General features: G+C 36.3%; 1 protein-coding gene and 1 non-coding gene across 3 annotated transcripts in view; both read left to right on the top strand.

The window, feature by feature from the left end:
* LOC148949605 (SUZ RNA-binding domain-containing) overlaps positions 1-26,078 on the top strand; it is a 158,919-nt gene that overhangs the window by 94,882 nt on the left and 37,959 nt on the right. The window contains exon 5 of one of the 2 annotated variants that reach the window (XM_089093040.1): positions 11,539-12,526. The exons of the other annotated variant lie outside the window; for it this stretch is intronic. Within the exon in view, the coding sequence (XP_088949166.1) occupies positions 11,539-11,691 (153 nt within the window). The 3' untranslated portion in view covers positions 11,692-12,526. Of the gene's footprint in view, positions 1-11,538; positions 12,527-26,078 lie in introns of those variants that run through there. 2 annotated transcript variants of the gene reach the window in all.
* On the top strand, positions 7,739-7,811 carry TRNAA-AGC (transfer RNA alanine (anticodon AGC)). The gene has a single exon. It is a non-coding gene; the product is annotated as a tRNA-Ala (tRNA).

Below are 26,078 nucleotides of genomic sequence, written 5' to 3'. Positions count from 1 at the left end.
AACAAAATGGCTATCTCAAAATTTTGATTGGATGTTTGGGGGAGGGAGGGGGGGGGGCAGTTGCCCTCCAATCACTTTCGACTATGAAAACGGGCACTAGCCGTTTGAATTTCCAATCGAATGAGCCTTTTTTGAAGTTTCTACGACAATGCCTTCTGTAAAAACCTTATATGCCCCCAGAGCATAACTTAAAACCCTTGCCCCGAGGGTATTGGAGGAGTGTCCTTATCAAAAAGATATTTTCTATATGGAAATCAACTACGCTGAACAAAATGGCTATCTCAAAATTTTGTTTGGTGGTGTGGGGGGGTCTGATGGGCGTGGGGGGGGGGCGAGTTTCCCTACATTCACGTTCGACTATTAAAAAGGGCACTATCCCTTTGAATGTTTAATCGAGTGAGCTTGTTTTGACGTTTATATGATAGCACATTCTCTAAAAAACCTTGTATGCCCCCAGGGCATAACTTAAAACCCTTGCCCCGAGGGTTGTGGGGGAGTGTCCTCCTCAAAAAGATATTTTCTATCTGGAAATCAACTACGCTGAACAAAATGGCTATCTCAAAATTTTGAGATCTTCGTATCTCCATATTACTAAATCTCCGTATTAGTAAAATATCATTGTGAATGGGTCTTTAATCATATGCAGCGCAATCGCGATGCCTAAGTAAAGAACCATGTTGGCACAATGTATTATTTTTTTTCCATACCACGGCACTTCGTATCGAAGGAGTTGTCGTAGAAACTTCGAAAAGGTTTCATTCGATTGGAAATTGGAGTGAATAGTGCCATTATTAATAGTCGAAAGTGATTGGAGGGCATCTAGCCCCCCACCCACCCACGCCCCTCATTCCCCCAAACACATCCAAACAAATTTTGAGATAGCCATTTTGTTCAGCGTAGTTGACTTCCAGATAGAAAATATGTTTTCGAGGAGGACACTCCCCCACAACCGTCATGGTAAGTGTTTTAAGTTATGCCCCGGGGGGGGGGTATAAGAACGATGTTGGCACAATGTTTTATTTTTTTTCCTTTAGAGCAGGGCACTTCGCGTCGAAGAAGTTGGTGCAGAAAGTTCAAAAAGGGTACAATCAAATGGTGAATGGAGTGGCTTGTGCCCTTTTTAATAGCCGAAAATGATTGGAAGGCAACTAACACCCCATCCAAGCCGATCCATTTTCAAAACACATCCAATCAAAATTTTGAGATGGCCATTTTGTTCAGCATAGTTGATTTCCTGATAGAAAATTTGTTTTTGAGGAGGACACTCCCCCACAACCCTCAGGCCAAGGGTTTTAAGTTATGCCCCGGGGGGATATAAGAACGACGTTGGCACAATGTATTATTTATTATTTTTTTCCTTCAGAGCAGGGTACTTTGTATCGAAGAAGTTGTCGTAGAAACTTCGAAAAGGGCTCATTCAATTGGAAATTGGAGTGGCTTGTGCCCTTTTTAATAGTCGAAAGTGATTGGAAGGCAACTAACACCCCGTCCACGCCCACCATTTCCCGAAACACATCCAATCAAAATTTTGAGATAGCCATTTTGTTCAGCGTAGTTGATTTCCAGATAGAAATTATTTTTTTGAGGAGGACACACCCCCACAGCCCTCAGGGCAAGGGTTGTAAGTTATGCCCTGGGGGCATATAAAGCTTTTATAGAAGGCGTTGTCGTAGAAACTTCAAAAAAGATCATTCGATTGGAAATTAAATGTGCTAGTGCCCTTTTTAATAGTCGAAAGTGATTAGAGGGTAACTAACCCCCTCTCACGCCCAGCTTTTCCCCAAACACATCCAATCAAAATTTTGAAATAGCCATTTTATTCAACGTAGTTTTAAGTTCTGGAAATTAGGTCTTTGAGGATGACAACCCCCACAGCACTCAGGGCAAGGGTTGTAAGTTATGCCCTTACAAAATCTTTATCGTAGAATGATATTCAAATCTTTATCGTAGAAACTTGAAAAAGGGCTCATTCGATTGGAAATTCAAAAGGCTAGTGCCCTTTTTAATAGTCGAAAGTGATTTGAGGGCAAATACCCCCCCCCCTGTCACGCACACCTGTTCTCCAAACACATCCAATTAAATTTTCTAGATAGCCATTTTATTCAACGTAGTTGAAAATTTTGGAAATTAGGTCTTTAAGGAGGACAACCCCTCCCCCTCACATTCCTCAGGGCAAGAGTCGTAAGTTATGCCCTGGGGGCGTATAAGGTTTTTATTTAAAGCGTTGTCGTAGAAACTGTAAAAGGGATCATTCAATTGGAAATTGAAAGGGCTAGTGTCTTTTTTAATAGTTGAAAGTGATTGGAGAGCGACTAACGCCCCTCTCACGCCCACCATTTTCCCAAACACATCTAATCAAAATTTTGAGATATCCATTTTGTTCAACGTAGTTGAAAGTTCTGGCAATTAGGTCATTTAGGATGATAACCCCCTCAGAGCCCTCAGTGCAAGGGTTGTAAGTTATACCCTTGTGGCGTATAAGGTTTATACAGAACGCTGTTGTAGAAATTCCAAAAAGAGCTCACTGTGACTGGAAATTGAAGTTGCCCTTTTTAGGGCAATTTTAGGGCAAATAGTCGAAAGTGAGTGGAGAGTAATTAACCCCCCATTCACGCCCACCATTTCTCAAAAACATTCAATCAAAGTTTAGAGGTAGCCATTTTGTACGCATTACGTTCTGGAAATTATGTATTTAAGGATGACAAACCCCCCAGAGCCCCCATGGCAAAGGTTTTTGTTTATAGATAGTTGTCGTAAAACTTCAAAAGCGGGTCATTCAGTTGGAAATTGAGAGGGCTATTGCCCTTTTTAATATTCGAAAGTGATTGGAGGGTAACTAACCCCTCTCTCACGCCCACCATTCCTCCAAACACATCCAATCAAAATTTTCAGATAGCTATTTTGTTCAACGTAGTAGAAAGTTCTGGAAATCAGGTCTTTGAGAATGACAACACAGCCCTCAGGGCAAGGGTTGTAAGTTATGCCCTGGGGGGATATAAGGTTTTTATTTAAAGTGTTGTCTTAGAAACTTCAAAAGGGCTCATTTGATTGGAAATTGAAAGGGCTAGTGCCATTTTTAATAGTTGAAAGTGATTGGAGAGCAATTAACGCCCCTCTCACGCCATCATTTCCCCAAACGCATCCAATCCAAATTTTGAGATAGCTATTTTGTTTAACGTAGTGGAAAGTTTTGGAAATTAGGTTTTAGAGGATGGCAGCCACCCTACCAGCCCTTAGGATAAGACCTGTAATTTACGCCCTGGGCGCATATAAGGTGTTTGTAGAAAGCGTTGTCGTTTCAAAAAGGGCTCAATTGATTGGAAATCGAAAGGCCTAGTAATAGTCGAAAGTGATTGGAAGGCTTGACATTTTTATAGTAAAGATCGATTTGGGTATAATGTATTATTTTTTGTTGTTTAGACCAGGACACTTCGTATCGAAGGAGTTGTCGTGGTAACTTCGAAAAGGGCTCATTTGATTGAAAATAGAAAGGGCTGATGCCCTTTTTAATAGTCGAAAATGATTAGAGGGCAACTAATTCCCCTCCCACGCCCACCGTCCCATTTGCCCATTATGTTTAAAAACTAAATGTTGCCTTAAGATTAAATCAAAATGCACTGTGTTAATGCTAATTCCCAATAAGGCGTCTCAGCAGTAACCCAAGGACGACTGAGGTTAATATGTTCAAACTTTTAGGGCTACTTCTGCTCTTAAAATTTGACCAAGTCAAAATTGCGTAAGTGTGTCCAAGCTATCAAAGAATGTAAAAAGATTTTATTGCGGATGGTGTCAAGTTTTCCATTTCAGGTTTTGGATTCAGTCTACTTAAATCTCGTTTGACTGATCAGCCATGGGATAGTTTGGATTCTGAATCGGATTTTAAACGCTCTTTTGATTTCTTTTATGATTCAGTAAAAGAAGGTATCCTAGAAGTTTGCCACCAGAATCCAAAGCCTCATACCTCGAAGAGGATAGTACTGCTGAATCCGTGGATGACTCCAGGTCTCCATAAAAGCTGGAAAAGGAAAAATTATCTGTGGAAACTATACAAGGCTTCGTCATCTGCTTATCATCATCAGCGGTTCAAGGCCTATAGGAATATATTTAATTCTCTGTGTCGGAAGGCCAAGTCTCAGTATTATCACAGGAAATTTTCTGAGTGTGGAAAGGATGTTGGGAAGACATGGAAAATTATTAATTCTGTACTTAAACCTACTCCCCTCCGCCTTCAGTTCCTACAACGCTGATAGTTGACGGTAAAATTGTCCAAGGAGAATAAAATGTTCAGCTAGAGCTTACTTATTATTTTGATAATATAGGAAAAACGACTGCTTCATCTGCGAGCTCTACAACTCCTCGTTGCGATTTCAGAGCCTATCTTGGACCCCCATGTTTAGAGTTAATGGTCTTGACCCCTGTTTCTGAGCTTAAGGCAGGTCGGATCATAAATGCACTTAAAGGTTCATCGTCTTCAGGGCCAGATAGAATTCCTACAAGGGTTATCCGTGCCGTTCTTCCTGCTATTCTGTCACCATTGACTAAGCTTGTCAATCTGTCTTTCCTGAATGGAATTTTCCCTGAATCACTCAAGTGAGCTAAGGTTATAGTGATTTATAAAGGTGGGTCCCTGAGTGATCCTGCTAATTATAGGCCAATTTCTCTTCTATCTGTTTTCAGCAAAATTTTTGAGAAGGATATGCTATCCAGGCTTCTTAGTTTTCTGGATGTCAAAAATTTTTTCCATGATCTCCAGTTTGGATTCCGAGCGAATCACTCTACAGAGCATGTTTGTGCACCTCTCTTGAATTTCATTCATTCGGCAATAGATTTTTGTCTTATCCCGGCAGCTTTATTTTTGGATGTTCGTAAAGCTTTTGATTCTTTGACTCATCAGATTATTCTTTGGAGATTATTGCATATTGGTATAAGATCAAATGTTTTCTCTTGGTTTGAATCATATCTTTCTGGTAGACTTATTTCAATTGATCCGTTTTTCCAGAGCCCTTCTGAAGTAGAATATGGTGTCCCTCAGGGATCTGTTCTTGACCCTGTTTTATTTTTGGTTTATTCCAATGATCTGATTTCAGCAGTCAAGAACACCAGTCCTCTAGTATGCTGTAATATTTGTCATCCGGATGTTCCTTCGTGTCCCAATGCTACTTCTAATGAAGATTGCCTCGTTGCTTTTGCTGACGACAGCACTTTTGGGACTCTAGGGAGGACGGAATGTGATGTCAGATCTAATCTCGTGGCAATATTTGAGAGAGTAGTTTCATGGTTTGAGGCGAATTACTTGGCCTTGAATGTTGCCAAGTCAAATTTTCTTATCTTGTCTTGAATTGGTGTAGCTGTCCTTCAACTGACACAGCTTCAGGTGCTCCTTGTGTAGACCAAAGAATCGGTTGGTCCGGTATCTTGGTATCCTGCTTGATGAAAACCTTTCGTTTAGACACCATATAGCCATGATTAGGGTTAAGGTCTCACGGAGTTTGGGTGTCATTCGAAAACTCAAACACACCTTTCCTGGATCTATTCTGAAGCTTCTTTTTTCTGCCTTGTCCAGTCATATGTCTCTTAGTGCCCCATAGTATGGATGTCTACTTTTCTTTCTGCACTGCGGTCGCTTTCTGTCAAGTATTATAAAAAACCGCGTCTGGTTATTGAAACCAACCGTTCTTAAACAAGACCGCGTCTAAATATACAGTCTATCTACAATCTTTATTTTGGTTCTTTTTTTTTTCATCAGCTTCATGGCAATCTTCCAAAATCTCTTCAAAAAACTCCTCAGTTTATTTCTGATTCAGCTCCATTTAACCTTCGTTCGTCACATAATATCTGCATTCCTCCTACTCCCACTGTGCGGTCAGATTTCAATCCCCTCATCGTTTGTCATCAGGTTTGGAACTCCCTGCCTTCTTCAGTACAGAAATGCCACTCGTTTGGCACTTTCAAGAGGATTCTTAAGGACCATTTTGTTAACAATCAAACTTAATAATTTTTTTTTTTTTTTTTTTTTTTTATTTTTTTTTTTTTTTTTGTGGAGCTGATGTCCCCTGAATGTTTAGTTCTGTTTTATGGTGGTCTTCTTTGCGCTATGACTCCCAGACCTCAGGTATGACTATCAATATTTATTGCTGAAACTTGTATAGTTCACTAAGGAGTAGCATTCATGAAGACGGGTTAAATTTTATTGCTTTCGCACCATTTTATTACAGTCTAATAATTATAAGCCATATGACTGAAATAACCCATAAATGTCAATTTTTTACCTAGCCTCAGAAATAAGCAGAGCTGGTTGAACTGGAATTTATATAGTTTTAAATACAAGCTTAAAAGGGCTGTACATGGCTTAAGTTATGATATTTTAATATCTTGGATGAGAGTTATGAATAATATCGTAACAGCTATTGTGATGTTGGTTCTACCTGACAATACACATAATTCTGTTACGACGATAGGAATTCACTTATAGTAATAATAATATAATTTTTTTTTTTTATTATTATTATTATTATTATTATTATTATTATTTTTCTTTTTGAGTCTATTTAATATAATTAATAAATTTAGTTTATTTATTCTAATTTTTTCTATAGTTTCCAGTTTATCTATATTTTCTATTCTTTCCTTCATATGTGAGTAAGTGATCATTTTAAATTTTCTTTTGTTTTTTATCTCTGAGTATGTAATTCATGTGTCGCCCCTCTTTGTACAGGCCAATGAGCCTTTGAGGGATTAATAAAAGGTAATATTGTATTTGTATTTAATGAAGAATAATAAAACTTATCTTATCTTATCTAGTTTTCAATTTGAAAATTTTTCTCCAGCATACAAATTACAGGCCAAACTGTAAAGTCTTAAAAAACGAAAAGATTTAAAGTATTATTTTCTTTTTGCCTGAAAAGACTATGTCAATATAAAACGAACCGAAATATATATATATATATATATATATATATATATATATATATATATATATATATATATATATATATATATATATATATATATATATATATATATATATATATATATATATATTTATATATATATATATATATATATATATATATATATATATATATATATATATATATATATATATATATATAATATATATTTATATATATATATATATATATATATATATATCAATTCAGGGTATATATTTGCACATTAGGGGGATGGGGGTAAAGGTTATTTTCGATGCAAATGAGAGGCAAGTTTAAATTTTACCCCCACCCCCTAATGTACAAATATATACCCGGAGTTGGTATATATAGGGGCGGGGTAAAATTAATTTTTCTACAAAAATGATTGTTATATCCGTAATGAGCATAAAAAAGGCATCGAGTGGTGTTTTTATTTTATTCGTAAGTCAATAATATGAACTGCCGAAAATTTACCGGAATCCTTAAAGTAAAACCTTGTTTCTTACAGGGGCGAATCCATTTTTTTTTTTTTTTTAAAGGGGAGGGAGCGCAAAATAGGTTGATCCGATAAACTTGCGTTAGGAGCAAGTGTAATTAACGCAAAGTTGCGTTAACTAGGTAAATTAAACTACTTTAGACTACGTTAGGCCCCCCTCGCCCCCCCCCCCCCTGGATCAGCCAGTGGTTTCTTATTAGAAAACGGTTACCAAAAACTCAGAAAAATACCTAAAAATCATAATTTGTGAATAAATAGTCCAACACATTTAAACATTTTCTACATTCCCTTAAGTCGCTTTAGATTTCATGGGGATGTAGCTCAGATGGTAGAGCGCTCGCTTAGCATGCGAGAGGTACGGGGATCGATGCCCCGCATCTCCAGTTTTTTGTAATTGTTTTTAATGGACTTGATGCTGAAAGGATGATAAAACGAAGATAAAACCAAAGTGTCTGAAGAACTGGTTTCTTTAGGTTAATTAAATAAAAAAACAAGTTTTTTAAACTGAAAGTAAAGAGTGACATTAAAACTTAAAATGAACAGAAATTATTCCGTATATGAAAGGGGATGTCCCCTCTTCAACGCCTCACTGTTTACGCTAAAGTTTGACTTTCTCACAACTCATATTTCTTTTAAACAATTAAAACCTTATTCCGTATATGAAAGGGGCTGTCCCCTCCTCAACGCCTTGCTCTTTACGCTAAAGTTTGACTTTTTCACAACTCTATTTTTTTAAACAATAAAAAACTTTAGCGTAAAGAGCAAGGCGTTGAGGAGGGGACAGCCCCTTTCATATACGGAATAAGGTTTTCATTGTTTAAAAAAATAAGAGTTGTGAGAAAGTCAAACTTTAGCGTACGCTTTTTGATACGCTGAATCTGACGGTGTGATTTTCATTAAAATTCTTTCACTTGTAGGGGATGTTTCCCCCCTCTTTAAAAAATCGAGTAAATTTTCTCAGGCCTGTAGCCTTTGATGAGTAATACTAAACTTAATAAAATTTATATATTTAGAATCAGCGTTATAAAGACATTCTTTTGATACATTTATTGACATCAAAATTCCGTTTTTAAAAGTTTCGATTACTATTGAGCCGTATCACTTGTTTTTTTATTGTTTTTTTTTATTAAGTATATGTTATTACGTATATGAGGGGGTTCTCCCCTAAGTCAATACCACGCTCTTTACGTTAAAAGTTAAAAAAAATTTAATTCACAAAACCCTGAATCACAAAAGCCGTTTAATTAGAATAGATAGCTCTTTTGAAAGCACTAAAAAAAAAACTGTAGCGTAAAGAGCGAGGTATTGACTTGGGGGAGAACCAGCTCATATACGTTATAATTTCTGTTCGTTTTAAGTTCTAATGTTGCTTCTTATTTTCAGTTGAAAAAAACTTGTTTTTTTTTTAAATTTAATTTCTGATCTTTTTTTAAATAATGCTTGGAAATCCGGCGCCCCCTTCATAGAAATTTCCCTTACCCCAAAGAAACATCCTCCACGGAAAGATTCTCCTGAGTAACCCCCTCCTCCAGCCCCACCCACCAGAAAAAAATCCTTCCTGAAAATGTCTGTATACTTCCCAATAATCAATAAATAATGCTGGCAAGTACGGCGCCCCCTTCATGGCAATTTCCCTTCCCCCATGAAAACTCCCTTCATGGACAGATCCTTCAACATAACCCCCGACCCACCCCCCGCCCCCACTACCAGAAAAAAAACCCTCCTGAAAACTTCTCTATACTTTCCAATAACCAATACTATACGTTAACATTGGGTAAAGTTCATAACTTTCAGCCCTCCCGCCGGAGACCTTGGGTGATTAAGTCGTCTTAACAGACATCTTTCTGATATTTTTTAGCATGTTGAACAAAATTGCTGTCTCAAAATTTTGATCGGTGACTTTGGGAAAAAAATTAGGATGGAAGGAAGCCTAGGTGCCCTCTATTTTTTTGTTCTCTTAAAAAGGGCACTAGAACTTTTAATTTCCGTTCCAATGAGCCCTCCCACGATATTTTAGGATAAGTGGGTCAATACGATCACCCCTGAAAAAAAAAAAAAATACATACACACACATCCATGATGTTTCTTCTGGCAAAAAATGCAAAAGTCCACATTTTTGCAGATATGTGCTTGAAACTACTACATAAGCGTTCTTTAACACGCTGAATCTGATGGTGTGATTTTTATTAAGATTCTATATTTTTTAGGGGGTCTTTCCCCCTTTTTTTGAAAATCAGCCAAATTTTCTCAGGCGCGTAACTTTTGATGGGTAGCACTAAACTTGATGAAAGTTATATATTTGAATTCAACATTGAAATATGATTGTTTTGATGTATCTATTGGTATCAAAAACCCGTTTTCTAGAGTTTCGGTTACCTTTGAGCCGGGTCGCTCCTTACTTACGGTTCGTTACCACGAACTGTTTGATAAGTAAAATGTATATGGCTTAATTTTGGGAAAAGATTCATTTAAATTAAAGCGGGGGGGGGGGGGGGGTTTATGAATGAATTGGGATAAGTACTACGAAATCAAATGAAAAACCAAGTCGTTTAAGAATTAGCCTCGCTTCCATTGTTTTAATTAATTGTTCTTAAGGAACTGGGCCTGTAGTCATGAATCTGCAAAGTCTTCAAAATATTTTTTTCATTTCTGATTACAAAATAAAGAACAACTGTTACTGATTACAGCGGTAATGATTACTGTTACAACGGTTACTGATTACAAAATAAAGAACTGTCAATTTTTTTCTTAGTCGTGAATATAATTACTTGAATTTACCGCTAAAAATAATACTCAGTAATTCTTTTTTCTAACAGGCTGGATTCGTTTTCCAAGGTTAGCCGACCTTTGTCTGCTTGCGAATACCGGACAGCTTTCCACCAGTGGCGAATTTCAGGTGCAAAGCTAAGCTGACTTGGCTAGCCAGCTGGCAAATAAGGCCATTTAATGATAATTTAATTCTGATCTGTTTTACGATTGGTTTGTAAAGGGTAACTTTTTAAGAGTGGGAACTGGCACTAGTGTCGACAAAAAAAACTATCAACGCCATCTACTATTTGGCGACACTTGGAAGCTTTTCCAGTGTAATAGTAATACTAATTAATTTAATTAGTTTAATTGATAAAATTAAGGGGTATTCGTGTCTTATTGCCACCACACTCAAGCTCTGTCGGCAAGTCAAGTTTGGTTAATGCTAATGAAATAAAGCAAAATATGATGAAAATATAATACTTTATCAAAACAAAATTATGAAAACTGCAACAAAGAATTATGGAAGGGGGCCGCCCAGACCGCATTATATTAAACACGTAACCTAAACTAACTTAACCTAACCACAACACCAACTAAATACTTAATTAAAATACAGCTACAATGTAGTTTCCCGCCGAGCCAAAGCTAATATTGTCTGGTATAAAGACCATAAAAACCGGGTATTGTCTCATGTTCGCGATACAAGATCTTAAGTGTAGTGACTATAAGACAAAAGTACCAATTAAGGTAGTAATAAGTATCTGATCTCAGACCGCGACATAAAAATGATTACAGAGCTTGAAAAATGCCAAGTTCCACTACACCCTAGATGGCGGTTTTACTTAAAAACCGCCATCTTTTCTTTCTTTTTTGTCGACACTAGCACCGGTCCTGTTCTTATAAGTTGCCCATACTCTTTGGGATAGACTACGTAAAACTATAGATTTTTGGTTAACTTTGCGGGGCCTTTTTTCGGCTGGTTAGGTTATTCTTATTAGAATAGGCTTAATATGAATTAAAACTGCTAGTGCTATTAGCAGCGCAGCATTACTTAGTAGTTTTAAAATTATTCCTAACAGTCATAATTTTAATTTATTTGAATATTTATTTATATAATTTTAATTTTAATTTATTTTCAATTAGATTTTCATTGAAAAATAATCTTATTGGGTGTCTTCAGTGAAAAAATGACCAATATGCCCCTTACTCCCTAATGTATTGAAAAAAACGACCCACCCCCCTAGTTTTTCGTGGATTGCCGCCACTGATTATGCCCTTTTGGCAAAAGTTGAAACAAGGAGCTAAATAAATAAATAGAATCAATCTTTTTTAGATTTAAAATTAATTTGGTAATTTTAGATGGCGTTGGCTGCATCTCTCTTCTCCGAGACGAACTTAGTTTTCTCACGTGTTTCTACTTCATGGGACTTCACACTTTCAATGGGATTTCTAGGCCCGAAACGAGGCTCGTTTTCTTTGAAACCGGGAATGGGATTTTTCTGGAATAATTGACACATCTAGAGATGTTTCCTGACTTTCCTTACTTGTGATTGAGGTTTTCGGGATTTTTGAGGCTCGTAGAATGAATTTCATTTTCAATCTTGTACACGTTAATGATTGTATAATTGCCCAAATGATGACAAGTTTCAACATCGAAGAACCCATTTTGAGGCGGCAAAAGAATTTAAACGTGTTTGTTGTCACTGATTCTTTGAATTCTGTTCTCCTTGAATTGAATATGTTGTTCAGTCTGTGTAAGAAAAATGTCATCGGTTGCCCGTATTTGTGCATTTTGTAATTGTATCTTAAATATTTTCGACGGGGATTAACTTTTGAGGGATTTTTGAGGGTTTTAAATAAAAGGGGTTTCCATGGATTATGATCCATGGAATCAGGAATCAAGTAATTATCTGACTAACAGATGGGATTTTTAGAAAACAAAAATGGTCACTCATTATTTAAGTTTAAGCTTTCTGAGACTAAATTTTAAAAAAAGAGATAGTTTGAAAAACCGAGCTGACAAAACTTAGCAAAGTATGTGAGAAATATTTTAGACTATCGAAATATCGCAAAATCTCATATATTGAAGGGTGGAGGGCGTTATGAATGCCACTGAAAACGGAGGACGTGTTTAGGTAAACTTGTGCTCATTGGCTAAACAATGTTTGGTTTCTGAATGGGTCGAAGTTTGTTTCCGTTTTGAATTATTGATCCTTACTTTAGGAAATTTGAATATAAATTCACAAAGACAAATATCAGTTAAGCGTTGTGATACTAATGAGTGAAAAGAGATAGCCAGAAAAACTGAGCTGAGTGCCATTTGTGAACGCATGTAACTTGTAGGGAAAATTTATTCTGAGCTCTGTGTCCCTTGCAACATTTGGAAAATTGTCAGTTTGCACGCATCTGTTTCATCATATAATGATTGTATGATTTTGAATATATAATGAGTTTCATCATATAATGAGTTTCAAGAAAAAAAGAACTGTAAGAGTTTTGTGATTTTGCCAACCTAGATATATCCCTCGTACCTGATTCCTCTGCTGATATACCTATCCTAGCGTTTTTGGGAAGATAGTAACTAAAAATTATTTTCTCTTGTTTTCAAAACTAATCAGGTTAGTAACAATACTAGTTTAAAATCGACAAAAGGTTTCAACTCTCAAAATAAGCTGACTATTTCAAGTCTGTAACTTCACTTCAATAAGTGCAATTGAAATTTCACTTTTTGGAAAATAAAGTCACGTTCCAACTTAAAAGACATGTTGGATTCATTTTTTCCCCATGCCAAGGGCAAATCACGTTCCAAGAAATTGTCGCGTCGACCAAAGAATTCTAATTAGTGTCCGAGTGGAAGGCGGGAGTTAAAACCGAAATAAAGAATTTAGGATAAATTTGGAGACAATTGACTTATCACTATCAGACAGACTGTTGGCTGATAACGTGCTGTGAGCTTTAATTTCCCCTGGAAACTGAAGAACATAATTTAGAAAGCAGCTAATCGTATTCAGTATGCACATGACGCAGCAATTACCAAAAGGGGTTAAAATTTAACCTGACTGTGTATTAATATATTCAACCGATTATTTAAAAGCACTTAAACCAAAATATGTTTTTTGTTTTCCTCTGTTGTAGAGATCAGCTTTTTCTTCCGTGGAGACTGAGGGAGAGAAAGAAAGAAAGATAGAGAGAGTTTTATGAACCATCTAATATTAGAAATTATCTTGTATTTTAAAGGGACAATCCATATTTATATGTGGCCTACTCTTTAATGTTCATTGGAAAAATCATTTATATTCGCTATGAAAAGTGTATCCAAAGGAGCAAAGATTTCTCAGGCCAAACATTTCACTTAACCATGTGCTTTCAAATTGTAGGACGCGTCAAAAAAAGGGAAAAGGTACCTTAGGAGACAATTATATAATGACTCAATTAATAAGGTGTTAGAAAAATAGCATTAATTCTTTTCTTCAAAACATATTTTTTCTTTGTTTTGGTCTTGTTTCATACCAACTATTGCTCTCTCTCTTATTTAAACTGTTTGGAACTGAAATCTTCCTATTTGAGCATATATTATGTAAGTTGAAATGGATATTCTCAAAAAATAAATAAACCACGAATAGTTTTTATTTCGATATTTAATTAATAGGTATATCCTAGAAGTCAATCGGATCAAGTCACTACCACTTTCATAGTTAACTACGTAAACAGGTGCCGAAAAAATTCTAGGACATTTTTTTTGCTAGAAGAATTGTTTGCTAAATCAAACCAGTGACAGATCTTACTTTTGAACTTCTTGAACTGTTTGCTTACTATCATCGTAAGAGTAGTCATTGAAAGACTCGTCTGTTTAAGACTCTCTCATTAGTTTATTAGTCAATTATTATGTATCAGTAGACGGGAGAAATTTTAAAATTCGAATAGTATACTTTCTCTTATTCATGCATGAATTTAATATATCTAACATAAATAATTCATTTCTTCCATTGAGGAAAAAAGTTTGAATTCCACCAAATATGTCAATATCGGTATAAATTTTCCTAGCGCCATATTCTGTATTAAAAAGAATCCTTAAAAGACAGTCACAATATGTTCAAGTCTTGTTCATTTAGTTTGTCACTCTTTCGTTTTATATAAAATAGAATATGAGAAAAGATCTAATGGAAATATTCATCATCGTTTTTGTCTAAATTTAAATTTTCGTACACGAAAAGTCCATTCTTTCCCTCAGTCGGTTCCAAAATGTGATCCTGCTCAGCAAAGGATATTTGGTATTTTTGGAGAAAAATTCTTTGAGAAATGTTGATATACAATAGAAATATCAATATCGGCAATGAATCTCGCTTATTACTCCCATATCCTTATTGGAAACACTTTGATGGACAAACATGGTAGAGCTAAGGTTTGAATTTGATTGCCGCTTTTAAAATTTAAACTATCATCTTTATTTCTGAGAAGTAGTGCAACGGAAATTTTATTATCTTTTCTTCCATAAAAGTAATATTTCTCATAACGTTTATTATTGGTTAGTAAAGAGAAATCTTTGTCAATTGAAACTTAAACGGTTAAAAAGGAATTTTATTAAAAATATTGTCGGTACTTGACATTTTTATCTCAGTGCTTCAAGAATGAAGGATCCCACAAAAGATCAATGCTGAACCTTTTTTTGTCATAATGATTTAAGAATGGTATGGGTCATTTAATTATATTTTCTTTAATAATAAAATGTTCACTTCAAATGTTTTGAAAGGTAATCGAAAAATTGGCAGAAAAAAGCACTTAAAACCGTCAAATTGGTTATATTTTATGCACTCTAAAGTATTTTCAAGGAAGCTTTAGTCAAATTTTAATTCGAAGGTTTCATTTTTTTTTAAATTTTAACGCTGCTCTTTACTTTCGTTTTATTGTAATTTGTGACGTTGCTCTTTACTTTCATTTGGAAGTCATATTTTTGACGGTGCTTATCTGTTATAGCAACAACACTCAAGAATTACGCTGTGTAAAACTCGAAAAGAAACCCGTTTCATCTGTCTGTGTTAAGAGACACTAGGGTGGGCGACAGAATACATTGGACTTATATAATTTTTGCTATATGTTTGCAGATTAGGGGGGGTAAAGTATTTGGACAGCGTGAAGTTAGAAAACAATTCTTACTTCATAATATGCAGAATATTCGTAGCTAATACATTTTGCATGCAGACCAGCTGTACTTAACCCCTATCCCTAATTTGCTAATATATAGCCCAAATTTGTTTTTAAAGCATTATATTTTCATCATGTTTTGGTGTTTTTCATTAGGATTGACCTAACTTCATTTCTTGAATGTTGTTGCTGTAACATATAAGTACCTTTTTTACATTTAATTCCATGAAAAATCCATCTTTTATTTTAATTATTTCTCTAGTATTTGTGGTATTATTCTGGTCCAGAAAGATAAAAAAAGTGATTGTGCTCGAGAAAGGATGTTAGCATTTAAGTTGGAAATTTTGTTACATTTACAAAAATTTTGGTTATTTAACAGGAATATCAAAAGTAGCACTGGATATGCTAATCTGTATTTTTTGCCCCAAAAATAGATATAAAACACTGAAGGCTTTCTAATTATGACTAGCAATCACAGAAAGAAAAATCATAAAAGAACGTAAACATCGCCAGAAATGCTTTAAGCGAAAATTCAACGGCATTGAATTGATGCGCCGAAGAGAAAGGCTGAAAAGGGAATAAAAACATAAAATACATCTGCCCTTTCTGCTAAAAACTAGTAATTCATCAAGCTGCCCGTGGCCACCATAGCTGCGTAGGTCTTTCTCCACCTCAATCTGTTCAAGGTCTTTACCCCCCCCCCCCCCTCTCCACTAAATTACAGTTTTCCCTAAGCTCTGTCATATTGCGTCTTTCCACTCTATTTGAGGACATCTTCTTTACTTTTAAGTCTCAGATAGAAGGCCAAATAGCTTTTTTCGTCAGTTTGCATTTCTATAATTTGGATCTCGCGTAGGTGCAATAAGACCACTAGCTCTAGAAAAACTAGGTCCACCTCCTGCAGCTGCTCAGACAGAGTTCACGGCAGAAAAAAATGTTCCGCTAGATGGAGTATAAATAAAAATTCAAATGTTTGGAGTCTGTTTGCGACTCCGTGGGCCTGAACTGCCAATTCTCCGTCACTAAATGTTCTGGTAGTTTCAAAACGACAAATTACAGTCGCATCTATTCCGTACTTTGTTCACTGATATATTCCAGTATGCCCATCTTGTAGTAGATGATTTCTCGAACTGAGGAACAGTTATGCCAGCGGCTTTCTGAGCATTAACAAACAGTTGGTAGCGTGTATTGCATTTCGCGATAAATCAGTACAGCTCTTGAAGAAAGAAGAAGAAAGATGCCATTCATCTGAAGTTCTGAATGCAATCACCCAACACTGGTATATGAGCAAGACAGTTAATGTAAATTGCACGCAGTGCAATCGCTTTAATATGGGTTTGCACACCTGAAAAGTGGCCGGTCATGACACTGACTTGGTATTTTCACAGAAAAATTGAAAAGACAATAAAGTTTCACATCCCTCCCCTATGGATGTTGAACAGTAAATTTGTTTCTTCCCTCCTAATTTTTTTTCAACTGACACCAATAGAAGGGTCTGATTTTTCTTTCGATGCCTCAGGCTGTTCCTGTATAGCTCTTCTTTGTTTGTTTTTTTTTTTTTTAATGTTTTTCTTACAATTTTTATAAGTTGGTTCCAGCTACGAGCCCCTCCCCGTTGATAAAGCCTTTCAAACAACAAAAGCACGAAGAACAATGGGGAAATCTTTTTGCAAGACAGTGGAGATAATTTGAATGAATATTTCGGCCCTATGTCCAAGGGCCGTCCTCAGCAAGAAAAAATATATAAAAGAAAAAAGACTCATAACAACATGCGACCAATAAAACCGAAAATTAAAAAATTTTCAAAGCAGTCCTAGCATCCTTACTTCAGCGAAGTTCAACCAGGACTGATAAAAAGTAAGGTAAAACAAGGCGATTCAATGAGATGAAAGAAAAATAATTTAAATAATTAAGAAGCGGTCACAAAAAGACCTTTGAGGTTAGCTGCCAAAAAGGCTGGATTAGCAATAAGAACGTGTTTTTAAATTATTTTAACGTGGACAAATCTTCCTAAAAATGTTACTTTAATTAATGTGTCTGTCTTTTCTCTGTTTTCAAACGGTATGGTGCTAGAAAATTATGACTATTAACGATTATTGACAGCTTGGCTTTTGTATTTAAAAAGAATAGATGTATTAATATCAATTTGAATTAATTATAATTTATTAATGTCATAATATTAATTATAATGAATGAATAATAATAACAATTTATTAATTTATATATATATATATATATATATATATATATATATATATATATATATATATATATATATATATATATATATATATATATATATATATATATATATATATATATATATATTAATTATAGTTTAGTATTTAAAATTATAAATCTATGTTAAAAAGGCATTATGTAAAAAATGTTGGTACTTGTCTAGAATCCGATAAACATGCGAGAATTATATTGAAGATCAGATAGCATTACCCGGTGGAACACTGTATAAACAAAGGGTTTCTCATTCAAGCAACTATATTTAAACTTTTTGGGGGTTTAGGGGGAATAAAACACCCGTGGCTAAAAAAAAAAAAATATGTTTAGGTCAATTATGATTTATTACTACCCATCTCATTTGTCTAGTAGCAATATGTCACATATCGATAAGGAATTCCTAGAGCCAGAGTATACTCGATTAGAATATGAGAGTGACTATGCCCGAATCGAACAGTAAAAGAAAACTTCTCTGTCAAAATCCCAAGAAATTCTGCCAACTGCTTGACAGGGACCAATTTTTAAACCAAGGTGTAAAAAATGAAGCGTTGATACACAAAAACTTAGGTTTTCGCAGATAGAAAAATAATAAGTTTTATTAAGTATTAAAAAATTTTTTTATTTATTAAATTTCAGACCAAATGGTAATATATAGAGTAGTTTTGGTGTTCTTGGGTAACAACCGGAACACACAATGGCATCAATAAGAAAATAACAACCCCCAGACTAATATACATTGAATTATAAAAAATTGTAGTCTTTCGTAAATTTTTTCTTTTTTAAAAAAAATATATTTGTTAGTTATAGCGACATTAAAACTTGAACGAGCGGGGATTGTTCCGTGTGTGGGGGGGCTGTCCCCTCCTCAACGCCTCTTTCTTTACACTAAAGTTTTTTATTGTTTTAAAAAATAAAGATGTGAGACAGAGTCAAGCTTTGGCGTGGAGAGTGCGGCGTGGAGGAGGGGACAGTTCCTTTCATATACGGAATAATTTCTGTCTGTTTTAAGTTTTAATTTCACTCCTTACTTTCAGTTAGAAAAACTTTTTTTTATTTAATTTCTGAATGTTTTTTAATTAATATAGCTTTGATATTGGCTCATTCAGCGTGTCTCCAGGTGGCGAGTGGGGAACGCTCTACGGATATAAGGGATAACTCAATAAGAGACTAAAATCAATAGGGGGCTCTTTCTCTGGGGGTCCATAATAGGCACTGGGGCACCCCCGTCTGGGGTTATAAATACAGGCAAAGTAGGAAGAAGGCCCCTAAAATGTACACTCAAAAGGGCCCACTGGTTTGTCCACAAGTCCCATGAGTTACAAACCTTCTCCCAGTAATGGGTTAAATTGCATGGTGATGCAGAAAACCATCGCGGGAGGATCCTCTATAGGAGGACAACTGCGGCAGAGCGTAAGATCCAGATATATCGACAACGGCCTCTGCAAAGGGCTGCCTCGACCCTTTCAGGGTACCTGCAAGACTGGGGACCTTGCGGTCAACTCTATTCCCACTTGAGGAGTGGTGCCCCTCGAGGAAATTATGGCCTAGTAAACGACACAGCATTCGCAGGGATTCTGACTAATGGACAATAGTATGTTTTGATGGGCGTCTTTGGGCTGAAAAACTTCTTCCTAGCTAAGTTATCTGTTATGGGCTGCCTCCCTGTGGTAACATAATATTTGTAGACATGAATATATAATGAGTCGGAGGTAATAGGTTAGATACTGTCTCTGCAGGATTTCGACTCTTGTTGATAGAAGAGCATCGCCAAGTACTGAAAACCATGTTGTGACCAAGATGGGCCCAGGATTGCACAAAGCCTTCATTCATACTGGAGGTCCCAGGGACTTCTTGCTCTCCGGTTCTAAGCCGGCTTAAGCACTTCGGTGTAGACTTGAGAAGATATGTGATCCCCGTCCTGCACTGGTATCCGGGATCATTGCTTTTCCTGAGGCGAAAATAATTTCCATGATTTAAGGAACAGGAAAATTGGAACTCGGAATGTTACGACGTTAAAAAATGACCATCGTATCGATAGTTTGACTGACTGAATTCAGACGATTTGAACTGGATTTATTAGGAATTTCAAAAACGCATATCCCAGGGGATGCAAGCATGAAATTAGGTGATATAGAATTTATTTACTCAGGCAGGAAGGATGGGGTACATAGACAGGGAGTAGGGCTCATGATGAATAAAAAAGCTGTTGTTTAAGAAAGGAAGGCATTTACACATAGATACTTATGGTTTATCCTATTACTAAAGCTTCTAGAGCAGACGCTGCAAAAACATATGCCCCTGTAGTACCGATTGGCGGAGAAACTAGTCACTCGGGCTGAATCTATATATAGCTCCAAGGGCGCAAAGACTGTACCTTGGAAAGACACACGATTTTTTTGCTGGAAGATATTAACGCACAGGTTGGTAGAAAAAGGGATAGATGGTATCCCAGCCTAAGAAAATTTGGTGTAGGAAAAGAAAACAGCAATGGATACAGACTTCCGCAATTTTTTAGGTATAACCATCTAGCCATAACCAATACGGTGTAAGGCCATAAAATGGCTCATAAGTTAACTTGGTATTCACCTGACGGTAAGACAGCAAACCTTATTGATTATGTTATAGTAAACCGAAGACTGGCAGGATCAATACAAGATACTAGGGTAAATAGGAGTGCTGTTATTGATGTTAAAAGTAAAGATCACCATCTAGTAGTGTCAAGGGTTAATCTAAAGCTGAAATATCGGAAGGGTAACCACCTCCCGGGAAGTTATGATGTTGGTAGACTCCAGGATGAGAATTTGAGGGAAACTTTCCAGGAACAGCTGAATACTAAACTTGAGAGTTGAGAATTTGATAATGTGGAAGATGGTTCGAATGATTTTACAAAAATAATTTGTGAAGTTGCTGAAAGCGTATTAGGGAAGAAAGATAGAACTACAGCTAAGAATATTAGTGAAAAAGCTTTATGTTTAATAGAGAGGAGAAAGGCTTGTCCAAGAATTATCTAAGTGATAGATCATAGGAAAACAAAACGAATGTAAAGAAAGTGGCGAAACCATTAAAATATGAACTAAGGAGGTGTGAACTGGAGGCCATGGACAAAATTGCCAAGGATCTGGAAGATGCAGCTAGACGGCATAATAGTAAAATACTGTACTGGCACGTTAAAAAATTGAGAGGTAGTAGTCAATCCGGACTTGGCCCAGTTAAATATAGGAATGGGGTCACAATTAGCGATAAGGAAAAAACTAAAGAGAGATAGGCCGAACATTTTGAGAATTTCCTAAACCGAGATAGAGTTGCAGGAAAAAATATAGAGGAAAATGAAAAGTGGTTGATACCTTGGATGTGAAGAAAGATTTGTTTTGTGAGGAGGAATTAGCGATAGTACTAAAAGGACTAAAAATAATAAGGCTCCGGGTGCTGATAGGGTGGTAAATGAGTTTCTTAAATATGGTGGGTCTGAGGTTAGAAATAAGTTACTGAAGATTATGAATAGGATTTTCGAAAAAGGGGAAGTACCTAACGATTTTAGGAAAACCTTAATTAAGCCACTTTATAAGAAAGGTGATAAAAGTGAATGTGGTAATTATCGAGGCATTAGTCTGGTCTCTGTAGGTAGTAAATTACTTAGTAATATGATACTTTTCAGACTGAGAGATGCTGTAGACAAAGTTTTAAGAGAAGAGCAGTGCGGTTTTAGAAAAGGTAGTGAATGTGTCGACCAAATTTTCACTCTTAGGTTAATAATTGAGAAGTCCCGAGTTGTCAAACACCTTTGGCCCTCAGTGTTATAAATTATGAGCAAGCTTTCGATTCTGTCGATAGAAGGGCTTTAGTAAAGGTTTTATGCTTGTATGGTATGCCAGACGAATGGATTTAAGTGATTAGTGCTATGTACGAGAATAATACTGCTGTGGTTAAGGTAGGAAATGAGGTTAGCCGGTTTTGTATTAAATCAGGAGTTAAGCAGGGTTGTGTTCTATCCCCCTTTATATGGATTATTTTGATGGACTTTGTTTTAAGGAGCACAGGAAGGGCAATGGGAGACCACGGGATCAAATGGAGAGGAAAAAGTCTCCTGGACTTGGATTATGATGATGATTTAAGCATCCTAGATGAAAGTGTGAGCAAAATGAATGCAGTTTTAGAAGTTTTGCAGGTTCAGGGTTCTAGAATTGGTTTGAAAATTAATGTTAGTAGGACTAAGTCACTAAGGCTAAGAATAGTTGAAGATGAAAAGGTGAAGTTTGATAATGAAAAGATTGATCAGGTGGGCAGCTTCACTTACCTTGGTAGTATCATTAGTAAAGATGGTGGGAGCAGTAAAGATGTTAAATATAGAATAGCCAAGGCTCAGAGTGTTTTTTCACAGTTAAAAAAAGTCAGGAAGAATAGGGACATAAGTCTGCAAACCAAGATTAGAATATTAGAAGCTACAGTGTTGACAGTGGTCAAATATGGCTCTGAAGCATGGACGCTCGGAAAAGCGGATAAAGATTTGCTAGATATTTTCCAGAGAAATTGCTTAAGGATTGTTCTGGGTACCAGGCTGACTGACCGTATTTCAAACAATAGGCTATACGAAAAATGTGGGTTAATACCGCTTTCTAGGGCTATAATGAAAGAAAGGTTGAGATGGCTAGGGTACATTGTGCGGATGAAGGATGACAGATTGCCGAAGATTGTCCTTTTCGGCCAACCATCTAGGGCTAAACGGAAAGCAGGTCGTCCCCGTCTTGGGTGGGAGGACGTCATAAAGAAAGATGACGGGGAAGGGGAAAGGAAATGGGAACTTCGTGGGCGGGTGTAGAAAGGGAGGCTTTGAATAGATTGGGGTGGAGGAGGAGCGTGCGTAGCTGTGTTGGCCTCAGGCGGCTTGGTGCTGCGGTGAGCTGTTAGTAGTAGTAGTAGTAGTAGGTTGGGTTAGATTATGTATTTAATATATGCTAGGCTTTACCCCTCCCCCTAATGTGCAAATATATAGCCCAAATTTTTTTCTGAACTATTATATTTTCATCCTATTCAAAAATTAAACCAGAAAACCAAATTTGGCTCTGGAAATTAAGCCAAAATTAATTTGGCTCAGAAATTAAATAAAAAACAATTTTTTTATTTAAAGTAAGGAGCGACATTAAAACTTATAACGAACAGAAATTATTTCATATATGAAAGGGACTGTCCCTCCTCAATGCCTCGCTCTTTACGCTAAAGTTTGACTCTTTCTTACAACTCTATTAAAAAGAATAAAAAAAAAATAAAAGGTACCTAGGTTGGGTTAGATTGCGTATTTAATATATGCTAGGCTTTACCCCCCCCCCCCCCCTAATGTGCAAATATATAGCCCAAATTTTTTTCTGAACTATTATATTTTCATCCTATTCAAAAATTCAACCAGAAAACCAAATTTGGCTCTGGAAATTAAGCCAAAATTAATTTGGCTCAGAAATTAAATAAAAAACAATTTTTTTATTGAAAGTAAGGAGCGACATTAAAACTTAAAACGAACAGAAATTATTTCATATATGAAAGGGACTGTCCCCTCCTCAATGCCTCGCTCTTTACGCTAAAGTTTGACTCTGTCTTACAACTCTATTAAAAAGTATGAAAAACTTTAATGTAAAGAACGAGGCGTTGAGGAGGGGACAGCCCCTTTCAGATGCGGAATAATTTTTGTTTGTTTAAAGTTTTAATGTCGCTCTTTACTTTCAGTTTAAAAAAACTTGTTTTTTTTTATTTAATTTCTTCAAAAAATGACTGAAGCTCTTTCAGCAACATTCAATCAAACAGTTCGTGGTACCCTAAGTAACTGTCAGTAAGGAGCGACTTGGCCCAATAGTGATCGATACTCTAGAAAACAGAATTTTCATAGCAGTAGACGTGTTAAAAGAATTGGCATTTTGTGCTGATTAATTTAAAAAACTTTTTCCACAAAACAAGTTTTTCCAAGAAAAGTAAAGAACTCCATTAAACAAAAAATGAGATAAAATAAAATAAAATAATCTACCAAGCGTGAAACTACCAGAAATCAGCATCGATAAATAAATGAAACCTAAATCGAACATAAATTACAATAAATAACCGAGTCAAACTCAAAACGAGCTGAAATTAACATAAGTTGGGCGCAAAACCCCTAGGCTTTCCCAAGGCCAGAACAAAAATTGCACATTACTGAAAAAATACAAATTAATGTGCATTTTCAGTTTAATATAAATATAATTATCTTTAGTAATAAAAATTTTAATATTATTTTATTTATTAAATTTATAAAATTAAAAACATTTATATTTTTTTCAATAAAGGGCAAATTTTGTTCTGGCCTTGGGAAGGCATAGGTGACAACTTCTTTAATACAAAGTACCCTGCTCTAAAGGAAAAATTAATAAATAAGACATTCTGCCGCCATCGTGCTTATATGCCCCCAGGGCATAACTTAAAACCTTTGCCCTAAGGATTGTGGGGGAGTGTCCTCCTCGTTACTTAGTCCCCGTTTCTCGTCTCATTTTCAATTGTCCCCGTTCTTTACTTAGGCAGCGCGATCATGCTGCCTATAATTTATACAACAACTTTCTATATAAACCTTATATGTCCCCAGGGCATAACTTACAACCCTTTCACTGAGGGCTCTGAGGGGGTTATCATCCTAAAAGACCTGATTTCCAGAACATTCAACTACGTTGAACAAAATGGATATCTCAAAATTTTGATTGGATGTGTTTTGGAAAATGGTGGGCGTGAGAGGGGCGCTAGTCGCTTTCAACTATTAAAAAAGGCACTAGCCCTTTCAATTTCCAATTGAATGAGCCCTTTTGAAGTTTCTACGACAACGCTTTCAATAAAAACTTTATATGCCCCATGACATAACTTACAACCCTTGCCCCGAGGGCTATTGGGGGAGGGGGTGTCATCCTTAAAGACCTAATTTCCAAAACTTTCAACTACGTTGAATAAAATTACTATCTAAAAATTTTGATGGATGCGTTTGGAGAAAAGGTGGACGTGAGAGGGAGGTTAGTTGCCCTCAAATCACTTTCGAATATTAAAAGAGGTACTATCCCTTTGAATTTCAAATCGAATGAGCCCCTTTTCAAGTTTCTACGACAAAGATTTAGATAAAAAAATTATATGCCCCCAGGGCATAACTTATAATCCTTGCCCTGACGGTTGTGGGGGAGTGTCCTCCTCAACAAAATGGCTATCTCAAATTTTTATTGGATGTGTTTGGGGGAATAATGGGCGTAGGGGGCTAGTTGCCCTCCAATCACTTTTGAATATTAAAAAGGGCACTAGCCCTTTGAATTTCAAATCGAATGAGCTTTTTTTGAAGTTTCTACGACAACGCCTTCTTTAAAAACCTTATATGCTCCCAGGGCATAACTTAAAACCCTTGCCCTGAGGGCTGTGAGGGAGTGTCCTCCTCAAAAACATATTTTCTATCTGGAAATCAACTACGCTGATCAAAAGAACTACCTCAAAATTTTGATTGGATGCGTTTGGAGAAATGATGAGCCTGGGGGGGGAGTAGTTTCCCTCCAATCACTTTCGACTATTGAAAAGGGCATTAGCCCTTTGAATTTCCAATCGAATGAGCCTTTTTTGAAGTTTCTACGACAACGCCTTCTATAAAAACCTTATATGCCCCCAGGGCATAACTTGAAACCCTTGCCCTGAGGGTGTGGGGGAGTGTCTTCATCAAAAATATATTTTCAACCTGGAAATCAACTACGCTGAACAAAATGGCTATCTCAAAATTTTTATTGCATGTGTTTGGGGGAATGGTGGGCGTGGGGGGGGGCTAGTTGCCCTCCAATCACTTTCGACTATTAAAAAGGTTACTATCCCTTCGAATTTCCAATCGAATGAGCCTGTTTTGAAGTTTCTACAACAACGCCTTCTATAAAAAAAAAACCTTTTAAGGCCTCCAGGGCATAACTTAAAACCCTTCCCCTGAGGGTTGTGGGGGAGTGTCCTCCTCAAAAACATATTTTCTATCTGGAAATTAACAACGCTGAACAAACTGGCTGTCTCAAATTTTGATTGGATGTGTTTGGGAGAATGATGGTCGTGGGGGGGGGGCTAGTTGCCCTCCAATCACTTTCACCTATTAAAAAGGGTACTAGAACTTTCAATTTCCAATCGAATGAGCTCCTTTTGAAGTTTCTACACCGACTCCCTCCATATGAAGTGCCCAGCTCTAAAGGAAAATAATAATAAATAGTACATTGTACCAACGTCGTTCTTATATGCACTCAGGGCATAACTTAAAACCCTTGCCCTCAGGGTTGTGGGGGAGTGTCCTCCTCAAAAACATATTTTCCTTCTGGAAATCAACTACGCTGAACAAAATGGCCATCTCAAAATTTTGATTGGATGTGTTTGGAGAAATGACGGGCGTGGGTGGGGGAGGGGGCTAGTTGCCCTCCAATCACTTTCGACTATTAAAAAGGGTACTAGCCCTTCGAATTTCCAATCGAATGAGCCTGTTTTGAAGTTTCTACGACAATGCCTTCTATAAAAAA

The sequence above is a fragment of the Artemia sp. Qi Xiang Cuo genome, chromosome 8, assembly GCF_049724085.1.
Source record: "Artemia sp. Qi Xiang Cuo chromosome 8, ASM4972408v1, whole genome shotgun sequence".
NCBI classification, from domain to species: Eukaryota; Metazoa; Arthropoda; class Branchiopoda; order Anostraca; family Artemiidae; genus Artemia; species Artemia sp. Qi Xiang Cuo.
Note: the sequence above shows the minus strand (reverse complement) of the source record. Positions and strands in the feature narration are given on the sequence as shown.